The sequence below is a fragment of the Canis lupus genome, chromosome X (genome assembly GCF_003254725.2).
Source record: "Canis lupus dingo isolate Sandy chromosome X, ASM325472v2, whole genome shotgun sequence".
Classification (NCBI taxonomy): domain Eukaryota; kingdom Metazoa; phylum Chordata; class Mammalia; order Carnivora; family Canidae; genus Canis; species Canis lupus.
The window spans coordinates 65,802,008-65,822,723 of NC_064281.1; the positions used below are offsets into that span (position 1 = coordinate 65,802,008).

At 34.1% G+C, this 20,716-nt stretch overlaps 1 protein-coding gene across 3 annotated transcripts in view; it reads left to right on the forward strand.

Moving 5' to 3' along the window:
- The window catches only part of LOC112649496 (uncharacterized), a 290,778-nt gene that overhangs the window by 215,485 nt on the left and 54,577 nt on the right, over window positions 1-20,716 (forward strand). For all 3 annotated transcript variants that reach the window (XM_025431847.2, XM_025431846.2, XM_025431848.2), the window contains exon 9: window positions 7,685-7,804. In XM_025431847.2, the coding sequence (XP_025287632.1) occupies window positions 7,685-7,804 (120 nt within the window). The remainder of the gene's footprint in view (window positions 1-7,684; window positions 7,805-20,716) is intronic.

Below are 20,716 nucleotides of genomic sequence, written 5' to 3' on the forward strand. Positions count from 1 at the left end.
AGATAGAATTTACAAAAAAATAAAATGCACAAGTCTTAAGTGTGTTATTCTATGAGCTTTGGCAAAAACATGCACCTGTTTAAGACTTGTGAAAATATAGAACATTACTGTTACTCAGGAAGTTCCTTCATGCCCATTCTGAGTTATTTCTGATGCCTCTCCCCCATGTCCCCACCCTTTCACCAAAAGGCAACCACAGTTCTGAATTTTTACACTTCAGATTAGTTTGACAATTCTGGAAATTCATATAAATGAAATTATACATTATATAGTTTTATAAAGTTTTTTTCATTCAGCATAATGCTTTTTATGTCAACTTTTGGTTTCAGTTGATTTTTCCCTCTATATTGTTAATGTAGAAGTTCATTGTATGAATATATCATAGTTTATCCTTTCTTATGTTGATAGATATTCCTATTATTTCCAGTTTAAGGAAATTATGAGTAAGTTGTTCTGAACATATTTTATGGAAGGATTTTTTAAGAAAATTATTTTAAGAGCAGCTTTAGGTTCACAGCAAAATTGGAAGGTTGGTACAGAGACTTTGCATATACTCCCTAACCTCGCACTTGCATTGCCTCACACGTTATCAACATCCCCCACCAGAGTGGTACATTTGTTACAATTGATAAACATATATTGATATATCATAATCACTCCATAATTTACGTTATGGTTCAAACTTGATGTTGTACATTCCAAGTTCAGACAAATGTGTAATGTGTATCCAGCATTATAGCACAGAATATTTTCACTGCCCTAAAAATCCTGTTAACTTTGTGAATATTTTTCAATCTTTGTAGGCATATATTTTAATTTCTTTTTGGAAATACCTGGGAATAAGACTGCTAGTGAAGGTGCATGTTTAATTTTATAAGAGTCTTCCAGAACTTTTCCAAAAGTAACTATATTTTATATGTCAATAATAAATGTACAAAATTTCCAGTTGTTCCACATCATTGCCAAAATTTGGAATTGTCAGACTTTTCAATTTCAGTTATTCTGGTGAGTATGTAGTGGTATCTCATTCTAGCTTTAATTTTGCATTTTTGTGTTAACTGATTATGTTAAACACTTTTACATATAATATGTACTTCTATATGTGTTTTGTCCTTTCATATATCTTTTTTGTGTGTATAGTGTCTATTCAAAACTTTTTTTTTGAAACATGACTGGTTGTATTTTTCTTATTGAATTACTGGAGTTTTAATATAGATATAGCCTGGATACCAGTCCTTTGTCAGGTATTTACAGTATTTTCTCCCACTATAGAGATTGCACATTCATTTTCTTAATGGAATCTTTTGGGGAGTAGTAGTTTTTAATTTTGAAGCAGTCTAATGTTTTTTTTTCTTTTATGCTATTGCTTTGTGTGTCATGTCTAATAAAACTTTGCTTACCTCAAGTTGTGAAGATACCCTTTTATATTTTCATCTAAGTGCTTTATAATTTTAGTTTTTATATTTAGATTTATGATCCATCTCAAAATATTTTTTATGTATGGTTTAATATAGAAGTTACAGATCATTGTACTTTCCATATGGATTTTAAGTTGTTTTAGTCACATTTGTGGGAAAAGCTTCCTATTTTGATTGGATTGTTTTGGTTCCCTTGTCAAATTTTTTTTTCTGTTTTTGTTTTGTTTTGTTTTTTCCCTTGTCAAAATTTGAATGACTGTGTAAGTGAAGGTCCGTGTCTGACCAGTCTATTTTGTTTCATTACCTGATAGTCAATCATTATGCCAGTATCACACTACCATACTTGGATTCAAATATTAGATTTTCAGAAAGACCCTGTTGAAACTACAGAGGTTAATTCATTGTACAGAACACAGTAATGCACTGACAAATTAATTCCCACTGACATATTAGCACCATATAGACAAACTGTTGCTTATTTTGTTTGTATGTTTGTAACTGGAGTAGAATATAGCAGAGGAAGAGGAAGGAGGCAGGTGAAGTCTGAATCCAATCCTGAGATTCTAGTCTAATGTATAGTAGTACCTAGTTTGAAAGAAACTATAGTAGAAGAAAATATGAGGTGATATTTCTACGATAATTGGAAAGTCCTTTCCCTATTTGACTCTGTAATTTCCCAGGTGTTTTGTTCTGAGGTGCATCAAATGGCTAGTAAATGAGGAAAAGACTCCTTCTTTAATCATCGTCAAAAATGACTACTTGCATTACTTGTAAAGTAAATAAATATTTTTAGTACTCCTTTCATCTTTATAATAGAGTTAAGTGATTAACACACTGCCATAATACAGTATCATATGGTATTGTATTCTGAATTTTACTATATACCTTAACCAGTGTTTAATATATTTTTATGTGACTAATTAGCATCCTTTCATTTGAGCTTGAAAAACTCTTTTCAATAATTCTTGTAAGACAGGTGTAGGAAGGTCACGTGCTGATGAACTCCTGTTTTTTTTTTTTTTTCTTTTGCTCTGAGTCTATCTTTTCTTCAGTTATGAAGGACAACTTTGCCACATAAAGTACTCTTTGTTGGCACTTTTCTTTCAGCATTTTCAATATATTATCAAAGCTGTTGACTAAGACCCCTCATGTCTACGACATTAATGACTGGGTGATACTTGATGAAAACTTTGGGAAGTCTACAGTGACTGCAGTGCTTTTTGGGGTTCTCAGTGGTGACTCCAGATTCAGTGGTTAGGGACCAGAGCAGGCAGCATTGGTAACATGCTGGTGGTATGCATATGCTTCACCAGTGCCTGTGTAGTCACAGAGGCTCTCTGCAGATATACACATTGTGGTGAGAATCAGAGTCAGCAGCAAGGGCTTGGGCCAACTGTAGGTACACTAGCAGCTGCAGGGGCACTCGCTGTTTTCCTATACTCCTGTAGCCACAAAGTCTTGCCACAGGGATGCACATAGCAGTGGAGAATAATGGCAGCCCTCAGGTCAGAAGAGTGCAGGTATATAGCTGAAGGTTAGCACAATATTATGGACCAGTGACTGAAAATAGGATCATATCCAAACCCACAGCAATTGTGTAGGCTCTGGCTGTCAGTATACACTCATGAACATAGCTTGTTATTGGTGCATGCATGGCAGTGGAAGCTGGTGATAGAGTCAATCCACTAGTGACCAGACGCACAACTTGGTGATTTCAGTAATATAGGTCAGTGATTGGAGTCAAGACTATATCCAGATCCACAGACAGCTATGCAGGCCTTGGCTATCTAGTATGCACTTCAGCTGTAGGGGCTCACTCCAGGTGTGTTCATGGCAGTGGAGGTTAATAGGAGGAGTTAGATTGGCAATGTACAGGTGTACAGCAGCAGGGGATAGTGCAAAGTCAAGTAGTGCATGATAGTGACAAGAGTCAGGATGAATCTGAGTCAACCAGCAACTGTGGGGATCTTGGCTGTCCATGCACACTTGGGCAGCTATAGGAATTTTCCACAAGTATGCACATGGCAGAAAAGGCCAGTGGCTGGAGTTAGGATGGTGCAGATGCACAGTTGCTAGAGGCTAGTCACAAGTCTGCTCACAGTGAGGGAGGTCAACCGTGGGGTCTAGACTGATGTCTTGCATGACTACAGTTACAGAGGCCAGGGCTGGCTGCTGTTATGGATATGGGCTCCAGCATGAATAGGGACTGAGCTGGCTGTCATCTGAAAACATGAAAATAGTGGGGCAAAAACTTCAGCAACAAAATCTACAGGGAATACATGACAGCTGTGCTTGCTATTGTTTTCTTCAATGCTAAAAGCGGCTGAGCTTTCTGTTGGTGTCTGTGATGAGGTGTATGGTGATGAAATTTGGGAGATGTACAGCATCTGCAAGAGATCCTTAGTATTGAAGTGTTCTGGGGTTCTCTGCCAAGCAAGCCACTAGGAACCAATGTCACTCCTGTGTGGCTGACATTGGTAGTCCCTGTCCTTCTTCCTTGTTCTTAGCCATCTCCGGGTGTCTCAGCTTTGCTGTTATCTGTGTGGAATAGAACTGAAATGGATTCTCCATATAGTGCCCCAATGGGCTGAGGAAGATCGTCACTGCCCGCTTTCCCTTTGTTGGCAAGGGGAACTCTTTTGAGCTAGGACATTCCTCTTGGCAGTGAGCAGTGCTGACCTAGAGGATGAGGTGATAAAGACTAAATTAAGTTATTCTTCTACCCATTTTGTGCATTTATTGTCAGGTTTTTTGTTCCATTGTGTTGGTAGAGCTACTTAAGTAGACTCCTCTATTCTCCTGGACTATTTTCATTTGAAGATAGCTGTCCAACTGTTTATCTTTGTTGGGGAATGGAGGTTGTGGTCTTCTCTGTCATCTAGGTGACATCACTCTCACTCAACAGTTTTTCATTTCAATGTAGTCCAATTTATCTGCAGTTTCTTTTGTCACTTGTTCTTCAGATATCATAACTAAAACTTTGGGTTAGTCAAGTCACAAATATTTACTTCTATGTTTTCTCCAGAAATTTTATTGCTATAGCTCTTACATTTAGCTGTATAATTCTTGTGGAGGTAATTTTTATAAACATTGGGGATAAAGGTAGGGAGATAATTGTCCAAATTTATTTTTGAATGTGAATACCCAGCTGTCCCAGCACTATTTCCTGAAGAGACTATTCTTTCCCCTTCAAAATTTATCAGCACCCTATTTAAAATAGACCATAAATGAGAGGCTTATTTCTGAATACTCAGTTATTTTCCATTGATCTGGATGTTTATTCATGTGCAACTACACATTATAGCAATTTTTGAAATTACAAAGTATGAGCCCTTTATTTATTTATTCTTTTTATAAAAGATTGTTTTAAAACAATTTTTGGTCCCTTGCTTTTCCATGAGTTTTTAGATAAGCTTGTCAGTTGCTGTACAGAAGCCAGCTAGGATTTTGAGGCATAGTGTTTTGAATCTGTAGGTCAACATGGGAGATTATTGCCATCTTAACAATATTAGATCTTGTCAGTGAACATCAGTATATATTTTCATTTCTTTAATTATCTATCAATCTATTTGTAATCTTTTTTAATTAAATTTTATTTAAATTCTAAGTTCATAATACTATGGTAAAATAGGTTTCAGATATAGAATTTACTGATTCATCCCTTACATGTAACACTCAGTGCTCATCACAAGTACCCTCCTTAATATCCATCACTCATTTAGCCTGTTCCCCACCCATCTCCCACTGTCAACTCTCAGTTTGTTCTCTGAAGTTAAACTTTTTATGATTTGCTTCCCTTACTTTTTTCCTCCTTCCCATATGTTTATCTCTCCTATTTCTTAAATTTCACATGTGAGTGAAATCATATGGTATTTATCTTTCTCTAACTGATTTATTTTAGTTAGCATAATACACTCTAGCTGCACTCAAGTGCTTGCAAATAGCAAGATTTCATTCTTTTTAGTGGCTGAGTAATATTCTCTTCTAAACACACACACACACACACACATACACACACACACACACACACACACCTCATGGCTTCTTTATCCATTCTCAGTTGATGGAGATCTGGGCTTTGTCTATAATTTGTCTATTGTTGATAATGCTGTTATAACATCAGGGTGCATGTGCCCCTTTGAATCAATATTTTTGTGTCCTTTGAGTAAATACCTAGTAGTGCAATTTCAGGGGTGATAGGGTCATTGTTTTTTAACTTTTTTTCCTAGAGAGAGAGAGAGCATGTGCGCATGCACACACACACACACACACACACACACACACACACCTGAGTGGGGTGAGGGGCAGAGGGAGAAGGTGAGAGAGAATCCCAACCAGTCTCCACACCCAGCAGAGTCCAATGTGGGGCTTGATCTCACAACCCTGAGATTATGAACTGAGCCCAAATCAAGATCAGATGCTTAATGAACTGAACCACCCAAGTGCCCCTATTTTTTAAAATTTAATTCCACTATAATTAACACATAAATTTAAGGATTTATATGGTAGATTGTTCTGCAATATCATTTGAGTGGAAAGATAGTCATAGTGTCAAGAGAAACCTAGAATGGCCTATAAGATTTAACAAATAAAATTGTAACTCAATTGTGTTCTGGAAGCTGGAAACAATTTGGTTTAACAGAGGTTAAAGTAGGGACATTTCAATGGAAAAGAACAATATGAAAACAGGAATGAGCATGACACGTTGATGTAACAATTAAGAAACTGACAAGATAAAGCATGAAGTTCCAGTTGGAAATACATTTAATTCATTCAGTAAACAGTTGATGAACATCTATTATAATCCATGTACTCAGTTTAGGTAAAAGAAATACAAAGAGCATAATGATATGATACTTACCCCTTGAGCGTCAAATATTACATCCTCAGTTTCCTCATCTTAAAATGAAGGGATTGGATCAGGTGTTATTTAAGGTAATACCCAACCTAAATAATATCTGACTCTGCTTTTAAAAATCAGCCTATTCATGCATATATGACCTATGCAATATTTATAACTGCACTTTAAATGTAACATATTGAGTTGAGATATTTATCAGGGGTAAAATATACATTTGATCATGGGTATGTATTTTTTTTACCTATAGGTTCTTTTTCAAGTCATTAATATTGTAAGATATTTTGCTCTGTAATCATTTAAACCACTCCTTTACCTGAAGGCAATATTAGGCTTAATCATCTTACTTATTCCTTGGAAAAGTTAGAAAATTGCTTCTATGCCCTCGTACTCACCAACAATAAGTATTTATGTAGCTTTGGTATAATACTTAGAATTGTGTTAAGTGAAGGAGATTCAAAGACTTATATATAAGCTACAATTCCCACCTATGAGATTTACTAAGTAAGTAGGTGGTTTATTGGGCTATTATTTATAACTCTTTTATTTAAAGTTTTCATTTCCTTTTTTAAACTCTTACTGATGTTCAGAAATGAGTTTTGTGTTATATCAAAATATTAAAGGGGTACCTGGGTGGTTCAGTTAGTTGAATATCTAATTCTTCATTTCAGCTCAGGTCATGATCTCAGGATCATGAGTTTGAGCCCTATGTCTGAATCTACACTCAGCATGGAGTCTGATTGATATTCTCTCTACCTCTGTTCCTCTCACCATTCTGTCTCTCAAATAAATAAAATAAATCTTTAAAAAGATGTTAAAATTCAGACAGTTCAAATATTTAAAGGAAATGACAATATAGTCCCTAAAAGCATAAATAAAACATATATAAAAATCTCTACCAAAAGTTAATTTTAAAATAAAGCTATAGTTAATAGATATTTATGGAGGTCATGATAAATAAATATAATATTTAGCCTGTTTCCCTGTGGGTGAGATTCTTAGTGATAGTTTATTTCTTTTTAGGTTCTTCTGCCTTTTCAAAAATTTCCATGAAATTTTCCATTTCTTTTCAAAAATAAATGAATATTTAAAATCTATTTTTTACTTTTTCTTATTCATCTTCACATTGCTTACACCACAATTGAGAGGACCTAAAAATTTAACCTAGTTTTATACTTTGATACTACGTAGTTGACTCTAGAATCAACCAAATACATTTTTCATCCTGTTGATGAGTCATGTAATATATTTCCCTGAATACAAATACACATACATAGGTATATGTGTATATGTATACATATATATATTCAGTTTTTGAGAAATGAAAATTATGGCAATTACATATGAGAATTGAGTTAGAGATGTTAATATGGGTTTCATGAATCTTGTTTCTTTTCTTCTTGTCTAGTGCAAGAATGTGAATAAAATCTGTCATTATATAATTGCTCTGCCACCTGATGTTATAGGACCAGAAACACAGATTACAGAATTTCTTACCCCTGAAGAGGAAGTATCTAGGGTGCAAGTGGTAAGCAGTTTTAAAAAAAGACTTATCATTAATATTAGGCATTTGAAAAAAATTTAAAATGTCAATAAGATGCTTTCTAATTTAACACAGCAATTACTTACGTGCTTTTGACTTCTTTCAATGTTTCTCTGTATACAGAATATATAATGATGCAATCACATTGTTCTTTTTCATATAGTCATTATCTTAATTTTAAGTAACAGCCCCATGTATTATTGAATTTTTAAACTGTGGCTTATTTAATTATTCAGTTATTATCTGATTATGTAGGTTACCATCAATTTTCAGGTTTTAGAAGTAAAGCTGCTGATATTATTATCTTTGTAAGTATAATATATTGCAAATATTCAAATAATTTTCTTGAATACATTTTTATGATTCTGGTTTTTAAGCAAAGTTTTCTAAAAAAGTGTTACAAGGAATTTTCATCAGTTATATTCCTATGATTCTGATTATGGTGACAGAATGTACAATGTTTTTTTTTTTTTTTTTCAGAATGTACAATGTTTTAAGAATATTCATATTATCAAATTATCTACCAAAAGAATTCAAATTAAAACCTATATTTTCACCAGTATTGGATTACCCCTCAAATATTAGCTTTTATTTATTTATTTATTTATTTATTTATTTATCTATTTATTTATTATGAATATTTTATTTATTTATTCATGAGAGACACAGAGAGAGTCAGAGACACAGAGAAAAGCAGGCTCCATGCAGGGAGTCCGATGTGAGACTTGATCCTGGGTCTCCAGGATCATGCCCTGGGCCAAAGGCAGACGCTTAACTGCTGAGCCACCCAGGCATCCCAGATTTTTATTTTTTTTTAAATTTAAATTCAATTAGTCAACATATAGTACATATTTAGTTTTAGTTGTAGTGTTCAATAATTTATCAGTTGCGAATAACACCCAGTGCTCATCACATCATGTGCCCTGCTTAATGCACATCACCAAATGAACCCCCATCTCCCATAGCATCCCTCAGTTTCTTTCCTGTAGTTAAGAGTCTCTCCTGGTTTTTCTCCCTCTCTGATGACTTCCCATTCAGTTTTCCCTCCCCTGCCCTATGATTCCTCCCCCGTTTCTTATATTCCATATATGAGTGAGACCATATGATAATTGGCTTTCTCTGATTGACCTATTTTGCTCAGCATAATAAACTCCAGTTCCAACCATGTTGATGTAAATGGTAAGTATTCATCCTTTCTGATGGCTGAGTAATATTCCATTGTATATGTACACCACACATCTATATCCATTCATTTGTCAATAGACATCTGGGCTCTACCCACAGTTTGGCTATTGTGGACAATGCTGCTATAAACATTGGAGTGCAGGAATGCTTTCAGATCAATACCTTTGTACCTTTGGGATAAATTCCTAATTGTGCAAATGCTGAATCATAGGATATCTCTATTTTTAACTTCTTGAGAAACCTCCATATCATTTTCCAGAGTTGCTGTACCAGCTTTTATTCCCACCAGCCATGTAAGAGGATTCCCCTTTCTCCAAATCCTTGCCAACGTTTGTTGTTTCCTGTCTTAATTTTAGCTATTCTTACTGGTGGAAAGTGGTATTTTATTTTGGTTTTGATTTGTATTTTCCTGGCGCCAAGTGCTATGGAACATTTTTCATGTTTCTGTTTTCCCTTTATATATCTTTTTGAAGAAAATATCTTTGCATGTCTTCTGCCCATTTCTAGTTTATAAGTTTCCAGAAATGCATCCATTTCTTCCAGATTGCCTAATTCTTTGGTGTATATTTGCTCATAATATGTTTTTAAAATTTTGTGTATTTTCTTGATATTGGTCATGATCTCTCCTCTTTCATTCATGGTTTTATTAATCTGGGTCATTTCTCTTTTCTTTTTCATAAATCTTGCTAGGGGTTCATCAATCTTATTAAGGCTTTCAAAGAACTAGCTTATAGCTTTGTTGATCTGTTCTACTATTCTTCTGGTTTCTATTTCATTGGTCTCTGCTCTAGTCTTTACTATTTCTCTACTCCTTCTTGAGAAGGTTTTATTTGCTGTTCTTTCTCCAGCTCCTATAAGTATAAAGTTAGCTTGTGTATTTGAGGTTTTTCTAACTTTTTGAAAAAGGATTGTATTGCAATGTACTTCCCCCTTAGGACCACTTAACTGTGTTCCAAATGTTTTGAACAGTTTTGTTTCATTTTCATTTGTTTCCATGAATTTTTTAAAAATTTTTCTTCATTTTCCTGGTTGGCTCATTTATTCCTTAGTAGGACACTCTTTAACCTCCAAGTGTTTGCCTCCCTTCCAATCTCATCTTGGGATTGAATTCAAGTTTCAAAGTACTGTGTTCTGAAAATATACAAAGAATAATTCCAGTCTTTTGGTACTGGTTGAAACATGATTTGTGACCCAGTATGTGATCTATTCTGGAGAATGTTCCATGTGCACTTGAGAAGAATGTGTATTCTGTTGCTATAGGATAGAATGCTCTATGAGCATCTGTGAAGTTCATCTGGTATGCTGTGTCATTCAAAGCCCTTGTTTCCTTATTGATTTCCTAATTAGATGATCTGTCCATTGCCATAAGTGGGTGTTGAAGTCCCCTAATATTATTATCAATGTGTTTCTTTAATTTGGTTATTAATGTTCATATAGTTGGCTACTCCCAGGTTCGGAGCATAAATATTTATAATTTTTAGATCTGCATGTCAGAAAACCCTTTAAGTATGATATAGGGTCCCTCTTTATCCCTTACTACAGTCTTTGTTTTAAAATCTAATTTGTTTGATATAAGGATTGCTACCCCTGCTTTCTTTTGTGGTCCATTAGCATGACAAATGATAAATGATTCTCCACCCCTCACTTTCAATCTGGAGGTATCTTTGAGTCTAAAAATGAGACTTTTATAGGTATCATATGAATAGGTTTTGCATTCTTATCCAATCTGATACTCTGTGTCTTTTGATTGAAGCATTTAGTCCATTTACATTTCAGAGTAACCATTGAAAGATATGAATTTAGTGCCATTGTATTACTTGTAAAGTCACTGTTTCTATAGATTTTTTTTCTTTTTTTTTCTGTTCTATGTTACTTTTTGGCTCCCTCTTCACTTATAAGATCCCCTTAATATTTCTTGCTAAGCTGGTTAAATGGTCATATATTCTTTTAGTTTCTATCCATCCTGGAACTTATCTCTCCTTCCATTCTGAATGACAGCATAACTAAATAAAGTATTCTTGGCTGCATGGTTTTCTCATTGAGTACCCTGAATATATCATGCCAGCACTTTCTGGCCTGCCAGGTCTCTATGGATAGGTCTGTTGCCAGTCTAATGTTCTTACACTTTTAGGTTAAGAACCTCTTGTCACCAGCTGCTTTCAGAATTTTCTCTTTGTCTCTGAAATTGAAAGTTTCACTATTACATGTCAGAGTGTTGATCAATTTTTATTGATTTTGAGGGTTCCACTCCACCGCTTGGACTTGAATGCCCGTTTCTTTCTCCAGCTGGTCTTCTGGGAGAAGGGCCTGCTATGCTGATCCTCAGGTTTCTTTGCCTTAGTGGAGTTGCACAACCTCTTGCCAGAGGGCCAAGCTCAGTGTAAGCTGGTTCTCTGTGTGGCTTTTGTTCCCTGAAGGCTTTCCTGGACTCTTTAGAGTGTGAAAATAAAAATGACAATGCCCTGATCTCCAGCCCTGGAGCTGAAAGATTATGGTGTGTGACAAATTCTGCAGACTCCTACAATGTGGGCCCACTCCAGTGTTCCCAGGGAAAGTCAGAGGTTGCTGTGTTTGTGTGCTTTGCATCACCCCAGCACAGAGTGTTCACCGATTTCTTGTGTCACCCATTCTGCTCCCTCCCAGAGGAAGTCAGAGCATTGCCCCATTTCTTGTCCTTTATAGGGCCCCAGCCTGGAAAGTCGTCACTGGATCAGGCTGCAGTTCCTGGTTTATGGCAAATTGAGCTGAGAGACTGCTCTTGAGAGATAGCTGACCTAAACCAGTTTCACTGCTCCAATGCTTGGGAACTCTTCTGGCTCAGGCACTTCTGTTTTTTTCTGTAACTCTGGGGATCTTGAGACCACATTGTCTCACCTGGGATTTTTGCACCACTTAACCACTAAGCAACTTTCAGGCAGGGACGTCTCTTACTGGAGCAAATTTCTAAAGGTTCTGATTTTGTACTTCAGGGCTATATCATTTTCCTGTAGCCAGCTTACACAGGCTCCTTCCTCCCCATTTATCTTCCACTATTTCCAATTAGTTTCTCTTCTCCACACACCTACCTTGCAAAAATGTGGTTGCTTTTCTATTTGTAGAATGTTGGCTATTCTTTTCTTAAATCTCAGGTTGAATTCATAAGTATACAGAATGATATGATAATTATCTAGCTAAATTCAGGGAACGAGATGAAATGAGGTGCCTTTCTCTTCTGCCATCTTGCCTCTCTTCTTACCTGTATTGGATTTTATCTCTTTTCTTTATCCTACTAGATTGTAAAATCAAACCTCATTTTTGTTTGAGCATGTGCTTAATTGCTTAAACATTTTTTCTTATACGTTATTCGTGTCTCTCCTATTTTCTACATTTATCATTATTATTAGAGTTAATTGTTTTGAATTTGAAAGTAATAACTTCTCATTATCTGAAATGTGAAAAATATAGAAAAGCATTTGAATTGCTTTAATGATTAATAATATTTGTGTATTTTCTCCCATTGTTTCTTCTATTCATATTTTACTTATACAATTGTGACATACACAATTGTGTATATACACATATACACACATAATATAACTTGAACATATGAATATAATTATCTTTTTCATTTCTGGAATTCAAATTTTTTTTCATGTTTTTGCTATGTTACTACTATATATACTTCTTTGACATACATAATTGTGAATTGCCACACATAAAGTATTTTATCAGTCTTAGTTGCTTAGGCATGAAATTACTGGTCCAATGGTTATGAATGTTTTTAGTTTCTTAATATATGTTGAAAAAATTGCTTTCCTAAAGAGTTGTATCAGTTTACACTTTTATTAGCAGCATGCATCCATAGCCATTTCATGATGCTTTTACTGTTTAAACAAATAGAGTTATGCAGGTGACAAGTAGTCATAAGTATAATCCTGGCCACCTTTGTTTTTCTTACAATTAATGAGGTTAAGTGTTTTTCATTATATTTATTAGTCATTCTTATTTTTTTTTAGCTGAATTGATTTTTCATAACCTTTATCCATTTAATCCCTGGGTCTTAGTGTTAACTTATCTGCATTTTATATTACTTACATGTAAAGAAATTTATTGTAAAGATTTTTATAATTCATTTAGGTCAGGAATTTTTAAGTTCAGAAATAAGCCTGAGGATTAATTTCCAATGAAGCCAGCTAGCATTTTTTATGTGAATAATTTTAGCCCAATCATAAATCATTGCATCTGTCTTGGTATTTATGTGAGTTTCCAGTTCTTTTGCAAAGTAAGGTAGTTATGGCTAATAACTCACTTTTAAACAAAAGGAAAAACAAACTTTAGGCTTACTCCAACAGAATAATTGATTTAACATGATATTTTTTAAAGCTATAATTTGAAGTAATCTTTCAAATGTGTGCTTGTATTTACAGGATCATTTTAATTTATTGCTAAGTCTTACTTTATTGTTATCTTTGTAAACATAACAAAATCATTATTAGGGTTTCATGGAAAACAGAATCTTGGAACAATAATTACCTAAAGAGAGGGAATAGAGACTTTTTAAAGATTTATTTATTTGAGAGAGAGAGAGAGAGAGACAGCACGATGAGGAGGGGCAAATGGAGAGGGAGAATCTCAAACAGACTCCATGCTGAAAATGGAGCCAAAGAAGGAGCTTGATCTCATGATCCTGAGATCATAACGTGAGCTGAAACCAGGAGTCTGATGCTCAACTGACTGCCACCCCAGTGCCCCAAGATAATGATTTAAAATACAGAATTATTTGGGTTGAAATAGTCAGTTAATGACTTGAAAAATGGATAGACCTTTAAAATAGAAACTGTTATCTTTATTGTTCAATGTATCAATGATGTAATTAAACTATAAACACATACAAAAAATATATTTTATGTTGATGGTGAAGTATACAAAGTAATAATTTAAAATATTGAATAATAATTTGACTCTCAGTTGTAGAGATGGGTAGACTTTTAACTTTGATGTGCAAAATATACAAATCCAAGCATGTTAGGAAATAAACTTCATAAATGATGAAGGGAATAAATTCAAACGATAGTAATAGAGTAATAGAAATAAGCATAAAGATTAAATCGTTTTCTTGAAGTCCCTGCTTTACCACTAATAACCTAGATGTAAATTTAAATAAGTCATATTTCCTCTCTAAACCTGTTTCTTATTTGTAAAATTCTGGACTTGGGTGAGTGACAGCAGAGGTCACTTGCAATTCTGTGACTCTAATATCATTTCATAGACCTACAATTTTAATTTCTCCTGTAGTGCCCTTTCAAAGAAATCATTATCTATTGCATATATTCTTCCTAGAGATTAATTTTAATGGAAACGGATTGAGTATTATTGATTTTCATTAACATGTTTGTTTTATAGCTATAGATTCAGATATGTTGGGGGTAGGGAGAGAGTGTTAGGAGTTTGAAGGAAATCAAATCAAATTCATCAAACTGATTACTGGTAAGGCACACTTTAACAAGGGAGGCCAGGTTTTGAAGAGCCTGAGCCTTATACAGTTTGGGAGTCCCTCTTACATATATAAATATATATATAAAACTACACACACACACACACACATATATATGCAAATTGAAATTTAGAATGAGAAAAATCACAACAAATATGAATTTGTAAAATTTGAAAATATTACAAGCCTAAAATACTTTTCAGAGCCTTGGAATGGGCTTAAATAAGTGAGAGGCACTAAAATTTAAGCTTCATTGGCTTCATAGTAAATCTGTCTTTTAGATTAGACATGTTTTTCCCTTTGTATACTTCTTTTTGGTTCTATTCCTTATATTTAACAGCTCCTCTAACTCCATGGACACAAGTAATGTGAAAAGAGAAAACAACCTTGGAGATAAAACAGTAAATACTATATAGATATGTATATAGATATGATTTTTGCATCAGAAAAAAATGTCCCTTCCTCTTTGTCAGCTGCTTGAATTATTCTTGCTATTTTGTATTAAACACTGGCCACAAAATTGCAACCTCTTTGGGATGGGTGAAAATTTTATGAGATGCTTTCACTTAAATGGCTAAAGAGCCTAACCACATATGTGAGGCAATGCTAACCTCAATTGGAATAAGTAAGAAGTTTCTCATCTGGAACCAGTATTTCATGCCCATGGAGATATACTGGTACATTGACATCATCTCTACCAAAAACTTATCAAATTCATCTTTCATCTAAGATGCCTGTTCAATATGCCTTTCATGCACTTAATATGTAGATAATTATGATTATTGATTTGGTCAAGGACTGTGAAGACCCAAACGTTTTCATCATCATATCCCATGAAGTCTTATACAATCTGAGATTTGTATTGTATGCTATGGTGCAGAATCAGTTTTCTCTGTTTTTGGAAGCCATCTAAAATGTCTTTGCAACATTGAAATGCTGTGAGTATTCAATGATACCATAGTTAATTTTGAGATCTATCATGTTTCAAGAAATTGTGACATCTATGCCAACTCTTGGTTATTAGCAATCAAAATAAAAATTAAAGACATAAAATTTAATTGTATCCTTGAAATATAACATACAGCATTCTAGTTAATAGATATTGGTATAAAGCAATATTTCCTGTTGAGGAAACTGACTAGCAGTAGAAGAAAGCTGCCCAGAATGATTAGATAGCAAGAAATTCAGTCTTTATGCTTTACAGAAGGATAAATCCAAGAAATAACTGTATTTATCTTAGCTAATAGAAAATTTAGCATTTTTTAACATTTAAAAACCCAATAGTCTACTTTATGGGCTCTCTGTTATAAAATATGTCAATAGTGGAATCATTTCCAAGTGTAAGAAGTTAGAACAGAATTATAAAATACATATTTTACGTTGAAATATTACATGACTACAAGGTATTTTCATGGTAAGTATGGATCATCTAAAAAGAGTGTTTTGTATTTCCAAAATATGTTATTACAGTACATTCTGAAAATCTATCATTTAGTTTAAAAAAGTGGCTTAGTCCTTCTACCCTCCAAAACAAAGTTTCAGATTCTATTTCCTTGAGGAAATTGCAAATAATGAACTATGTTACAAAATTGTCCAGAGTAAATAGTTCACCTCTGCTCAGTAGGAGAAGCCTAAAACTACTTGGCTAACATCCTACTTTCACTCAAGTGGCAGGACCCAGAAGATAAAACCAGGAACCCTTAGACACTAGGCTTGCTGTGTGTTCTCCATGGACCATTCTTTAGTAACCCTTTGACCAATGACTTTGATAGGCTTCCAGAAGTAGCTGCTCTGGGTGGAATAGCTGTGCTAATTTATCCTCATTAGGAAGGTTTACAAGAGCTCAGCTTTAAAGAAGGAAGTATAAATTTAATACAGAGTACCTGTCTTTTTGTGTCCCTTCTTTTTCCCATTCATTTTCACTTCTTTACCACCGTCTCTCTCAGTTGCTCTAAGCGTGATATGGTCAGTTATTTGTCTATTCTTAGCCTTCCTCTATGAATATTTTCCCCCAATGCTGTGCGAATGCAACAGTAAATGCAAGTTCTATGAATGAAAATTTAAAGAATTTTTATAATTCTAAAAATAAAGATGGATTTTCATACATTTTGTTTTTTTGAATTAAGAAAAAAGATGATTTCAGAGGCACCTGGATGGCTCAACTAAAGAACATGCAACTCTTGATCTTGGAGTCCTGAGTTCTAGTTTCACATTGGGTACAGAGATTACTTAAGTAAATAAAACATTTTAAAAAGATGATTTCAAATTTACCATGTTCCATTCAATTTTTTAAAATCTCCATATGTAGAAGTATCCAATATTTATATCACCTCATAGTTTACTTTTGCATCTATAATTTCTTTTGAAATGCATACCATAATTTCATTTGGTCCTCAGAATAACTCTGTGATACAAAGGGCAGAAAATATTTTCATATTCAGTTTTAAAATTAGAAAATTGAGACCCAGATACATTACACCACTCTCTACCACTGCTTGTCATTACCATCTATCAAATTCTGTTGAATTGTATTATTTGTTTATTTAATCATCTGTGATTGTCTGCCTTTGCTCAAAAGCTAATCCTAAACTTTACCACTTCTAAAGGGAATTTATCTTTAAACTGTCCTTTATCCAGCCACTTTTCAATCTCAGCTTATGGCCTCATACCCACTTTCAGAAATAGTGAGTCAATCAATTATGAACTTCCTGGGAATACCTCCACTTATTGTGGACTTGGTATTTTGCACCAATCTTCCAGATGAAAACAGCCAGAAAAGTTTGACAAATTTTAAAAAATCTCTAAGGCATTAGAGAGCTAACAATCAGTTTAAAAACATGAGGGCCAAGATCTGGGAGAAGATTGAAACCAAAATCAATGCAAAAAAGAAGAAAATGGAATGCTATTTTCAAAGAGTGAACTGAAAGTGCTGAAGGAAAATAACTGCCAACTTAGAATTCAATTTCCCAAAACAAAAAATCATTCAAAAATCAAATTTCAAAGTGAAATTAAGACTTTTTGGACAAACAGAGCTGAGAATTTGTAACCAGCACACTCAACTAAAGGATGTTCTTCAGCAGAAGAAAAATGTTTCCAGAAGAATGCTCAAAGACGCAAAAAGGAGTGAAGAGCAACAAAAATAGTAAATCTGTATGTAAATACAAAGGATTATTGACTGGATAAATGATAATAATAACAATAATAGTAATGTGGCATTTAAAATATATATAATTTAAACACATTACAACAATAACAAATAAGGAAGGAGTAAATAAGTAGAGTTAAAGTATTCTAAGGTCCTTGCACTATCCATGAAGTTAAAAAGTGCTTTGATAAACTATGTATGTTTATGGTAACCACTAAAAGAACAATAGAATAATGTGTAACTATCAAGCAATAGAAGGGAAAATGGAAAATAGCAATCCAAAAGAAAGCAAGAAAGAAAAAGCAAAGGGAAGAAAAAAGTAGGCAGAAAAAGTGGAAATCAAGTAGTAATGTGGTAGATTTAAATCCAAATATATCAGTCATAGTATTCAGTGTAAACAAACTAAATATCCCAATTAAGATAAAACAAGGCAGAAAAATCCCAACGATAAGCTGCTTAAAAAACACATGCCTAAAATATGAAAATATGACATGTTTGAAGTAAAATGATGGAAAAAAAGATGCCACGCAAACAATTACCAAAAGAAATTTTGAATATCAGACCAAGTAGACCTTAAGGGAAAAAGGATTATTGAAAGTAAAGATGGATATTTTACAAGATAAAAGTTTACTTTGATCAAAAAGGTAGAACAGTTTTAAATTTGTATGCAAATAATTATGACACAGCTTAAAAATAAATAAGCATAAGGTGTGAACCTTTTTAGCTTCTTGTGCTCTCACCTTTAAAATGACTCTTAGCTACACTGGCAATCTTATTTCCTCCCCTCCAGTCATGGAGAAGAACATGTTTCTCCTCCTTCCTAAGAGTGATCCTCTTATCTTCTCATGTCCTCCAGCACCTTGTTTCTATTCCTTTTCACTTACCTTGACTTTCCTTCTCATCTGCTCATTCCACTCTATCTAAAGTCACACTCAAATCTCACCCATCTCCCCAGATGAAATAGTTCTTGTTTCTGTGTCTTCCTTGAATTATTTTATTGCCTTTCTCCTTCACTGCTAAGCCAAGATTCCTAAAACGACAGTCCATGTTAGGGATCCTTTACAGCCCACCCACTATTCAACCTGTAGAAACCAATCTTCTGCCCTCAATACTCTACTGAAACTTCAGGCCTCATGTTTATTTATCTTCAACATTTCACATAGTTGGTCATTGCTTCTTTGAAACTCTTTCTTCCATTGGCTTTTCTGGCATCATACTCTCTGGATTCTTCTCTCAATTATCTGGTTGTTTCTCAGTGTCCCTGTTTGGATTCAATTTTTTTATTCCATAAATGTTGCTATTCTCCCATACTGTGTAATAAGTTTTTTTTTCTCAGCTCCCTCTGCTTCAGTGTTTCTCAAGTTATGATTATTTGACTACATACATAAGAAATATTTAGAGGTTCTTGTAAAAAAATGCGGAATTCTGAACTGTGCCTCCATACCTTCTGAATCAGAATCTGTAGGGTTGGGGCTTAGGAATGTGAATTTTTAAACAAACTCTCAGTAATTCTGATGTATGCCCATATTCAATATGCACTGTCTTCCCTTTACCTAAGGAGACTCTGGTGGCTTTTAACTATTATACATATGCTGATAATTTCCAATCTTTATCTCTACCTGGACTTTTCCCTCAAGTCAAAACTCAACTATGATTAAATTTTTCTGTCTAGAAAAGAAGGCAGAAAGGTGATTTGGCTAAAACCTATAAAGTTCTAAAATAGATAAATAATATGAAATTTAATTATTTAAACTGCAAAGAGTACTGCACTGGGAGTCATGAGACTTACATAGTAGTCTTGGTTCTATTAATTAATAGCTTTGTGATCTTTGTCAGTTAACCGAACATCACACAACTTCAAATTCTCACTTGTAAAAATAAAGAGGTTATAATAGATAAATTTTAAACCATGTAACACTGGACAAGTTATTTAACTGCTCATAGTTTCCTCAAAAGTATAATGGAGTTAATTATACCAAATAAGGTTATTCTAAGGATAAACTATTACATTGAACACTTTTGAAGTATTCAATAAAAATGAGAGATAAGACTATTTTTTAAAGATTTACTTGTTTATTTTAGAGAGAGAGCTGGAGCAGGAGGTGCAGAGTGAGAGGGAGAGAAAAATCTCAAGCAAACTCTGTGCTGAGCTGGATGCAGGGCTCCATCTCAAGACCCAGAGATCACAACCTGAGCCAAAACTAAGAATCAGACACTTAACTGACTGTGTCACCCAGGCACCTCAAAGTAGCACTATTATTATAAAAAGAATCCTAGTAAATATTCTAATACTTCATTTTAAGTTTTTATTTAAGTTTCAGTTAGTTAACATACAGTGTAGTATTAGTGTATTACATAGGGACTCAATATCTCCATACAACACCCAGTGCTTATCAAAAGTGTATTCTTTAATCCCCATCACCTATGGAACCCATCCTCCAATCCATCTCCCCTCTGGTAACCATCAGTTTGTTCTCTATAGTTAAAATTTGGTTTATTGATTTGCCTCTCCTTTTTTCCTCCTTTTCGTATTTATTTTTAAAATTCCACATATGAGTGAAATTATATGGTATTTGTCTTTCTGATTGTCTGATTTCACGTTCTAGTTCTGTCCATGTCATTGCAAATGGCAAGATTTCATTATTTTTATGGTTGAGTAATATTCCAATGTGCATATATATACCACATCTTCTTTATCCATTCATCAGCTGATGGATACTTTAGATGTTTCCATAATTTGGCTATTGTAGATAATGCTGCTATAAACATTGGAGTGCATTGAATTAGTATTTTTGTATTCTTTAGTTAAATGCCCCATACTGTAATTGCTGGATGGTAAGGTAGTTGTAGTTTAACTTTTTGAGGTATCTTCCTACTGTTTTCCAAAGTGGCTGCACCAGTTTGCATTCCAACCAACACTGCAAAAGGGTTCCCCTTTCTCCACATTCTCACTGACACCTGTTGTTTTTTGTGTTGTTGATTTGGGCCATTCTGACAGATATAAGGTAATATCTTATTATAGTTTCAATTAGTGTTTCCCTGGTAATGAGTGATGTTTAGTATCTTTTCATGTGTCTTTTGGCCATCTTAATAC